The sequence below is a fragment of the Phanerochaete carnosa genome, assembly GCF_000300595.1.
Source record: "Phanerochaete carnosa HHB-10118-sp unplaced genomic scaffold PHACAscaffold_1046, whole genome shotgun sequence".
In the NCBI taxonomy this organism is placed as follows: domain Eukaryota; kingdom Fungi; phylum Basidiomycota; class Agaricomycetes; order Polyporales; family Phanerochaetaceae; genus Phanerochaete; species Phanerochaete carnosa.
The window spans coordinates 1-2123 of NW_006768673.1; the positions used below are offsets into that span (position 1 = coordinate 1).

The window sequence follows — 2123 nt, forward strand, 5'->3', positions numbered from 1 at the left end:
TTGTTGCTTGCGCACTTCACTCGATATTCCTCATCAAAAGGCAGGAGCAAGTCGAGAACTTCTTGTCCATGGTTGTCGGCGAAAGACCAAGAGGGTATCTCCTTCGTGATGTCGTCGACGGTCAAGAGATGCCCAAGTCGTGCTAATGTTTTCAAGATCTTGTCAGGGAGAAGGACGTCTGGACCCCAGATGCAGTCTTCATATTCCCGTGTCCAGCACCGGTCGCGCCACTCCTGGAGGAGCTTGAGACTCGCCTTGTACCGTTCGCCACGTCGGCTACCGAATCCGTCTGGTTTGCGCTGCTTCGGAGCAGGAGGTGTAGCTTTGACTGTGTTGAAATCCTGAAGATACCGGATAGTGTTGAACACCTTGCGATGTGCGTTGTCTAGAGAAGTAGGATCTTTGCGTTCAAGCTCAAGGACGCATAGGTCACAACATGGGGCCGTCAATGCTAGGGATACGTCAGATTATGGCAGGCGGATATGCTAGTATAGTCCTCACCGTGCTGTTGAGGTGGGTTGTTGTAGTAGCGATCGGCGACCGCGCGCCGGCATCGTGGAGCCTGCAGGTAGTCCCGCATACTGGGCTCGAGCTTTTGCGGTATTCCATGTCGCCGCTGATCTCAATCGTGCAGCTGGGTGAGTCCTCTGGATCTTGAGACACATCGTCGTCATCTTCCGAAGTCTCTTCATCGCGGTCGGGAGCCCCTTCGTCGATGTCGACGTCGTTGTCAACAGTCTTATCGTTACCGTTCACCATCTCGTCATCACTGATAAGTTGCTGACCATCCTCCTGGTCGCCGCGGCTCTCCTGACTATTCTGCAGGTTGTCCTGTCTATCTTGACCTCGCTGGTACTTGTCGCCAGCCTGCGTCTCCTCGCTAATTCCACCTGGCTGCGTATCGTCTTCGCCATCGATCTCCAAAGGGCTGTCGGCAGAAGTGCCAGGAATAGGCACTACGTCCTCCCCGCCCGCATCGTCGTCCCGCTCTGAGTCGTCGCTGTCCTCGCCATTGTCGAGCGCACGCTTCTGCGGAATGGTGACCTCAACCTCTTCATACTTAATGTCCTTTCGCTTGCGAGCCCGAGGCTGCCGATCGTCATCCTTCTTGGGCTTTGGCTTCTTGCGTGTCTGGAAGGCTGTCGGTTCGACAAGGAGGATCACTATTGCCGGTTCCCCACCACGGCCTGCACGTCCGAGGTGCTGGATCCATTCGTTCAGAGTTCTGGGGACCATGAACTGGACGATACGGACGATGTCCGGTATATCTAAGCCCTGCAAACATCGTCAGCGCGCATGATATCAATCACAATTAGCACGCACCATGCCTGCGACTTCGGTCGCAACGAGAATCTTGATGTGACCTTGGCGGAACTGGTCCATGACCCATCGCTTCGTCCGCCGATGTCGCCCGGCATGCATGAAGTTTATTTGGCTCTTAAGGTGGTCGGGGAGCTTCTCGAAGAGGCGTTCCCAAACGTTTCGCGCCATATCACGGGTCTTCACGAAGATGATCGTGCGAAGGAGTTCCTCGCCCTTCGTGGTCTCGTCTAGAACAAAATCTAGGGCCTCTCAATCATTAGTACACTTTGTGCGAATGATAATTGGAGTTATGTTAGGTCTGTCGTTGCCAAGATTCACGACGGCGCTGTATTCTGGGCGAAAGCGAAGCTTTTTCTGCACGTCCTCGAGTACAGCCGGTGTCATGGTTGCCGAGGTCGCCAGAACGGGCACAGACAGAGGAGCATAAGAGCGGAGACGTTCGAGCTCAGCGAACTGCTTGCGAAAATCGCCACCCCAGAGCGTGATCGTATGCGCTTCGTCGATGGCGATGCACAAGACGTTGTCGGTGAAGCTCGGCGTCCGCATGAGTTTTGAGAAGCCCTGGTGCTCGAGCAGCATTTCAGGAGACGCAAATATGGCACGGAACTTCTCGTCAACAAGGTCCTATGTAAAGTACTCAGTACCGGCGCAATATCTAGATGGCGGGGCGCACTTGACGAAGTTGCGGGCACCATGTGTCCGCATTTACTGCGGCCGCCGTGAAGCCGACAGCTTTGAAGCGTTTGACCTGAGCAAAATAATTCGTCAAGTATCTATACTTGTAGCAGAGCATATCGGTG

The 2123-nt window shown here is 54.4% G+C and overlaps 1 protein-coding gene across 1 annotated transcript; it reads right to left on the reverse strand.

The window, feature by feature from the left end:
• Nucleotides 1-15: 15 nt before the first annotated feature.
• PHACADRAFT_189271 (uncharacterized protein) lies at nt 16-2116 on the reverse strand (the record flags this gene model as incomplete). The annotated part of the gene is made up of 6 exons (XM_007403344.1): nt 16-451; nt 502-562; nt 583-1275; nt 1324-1550; nt 1587-1947; nt 1997-2116. Coding segments are annotated over 6 exons (1896 nt in total), but the record flags the coding sequence as incomplete, so codon positions are not given.
• Nucleotides 2117-2123: the final 7 nt, after the last annotated feature.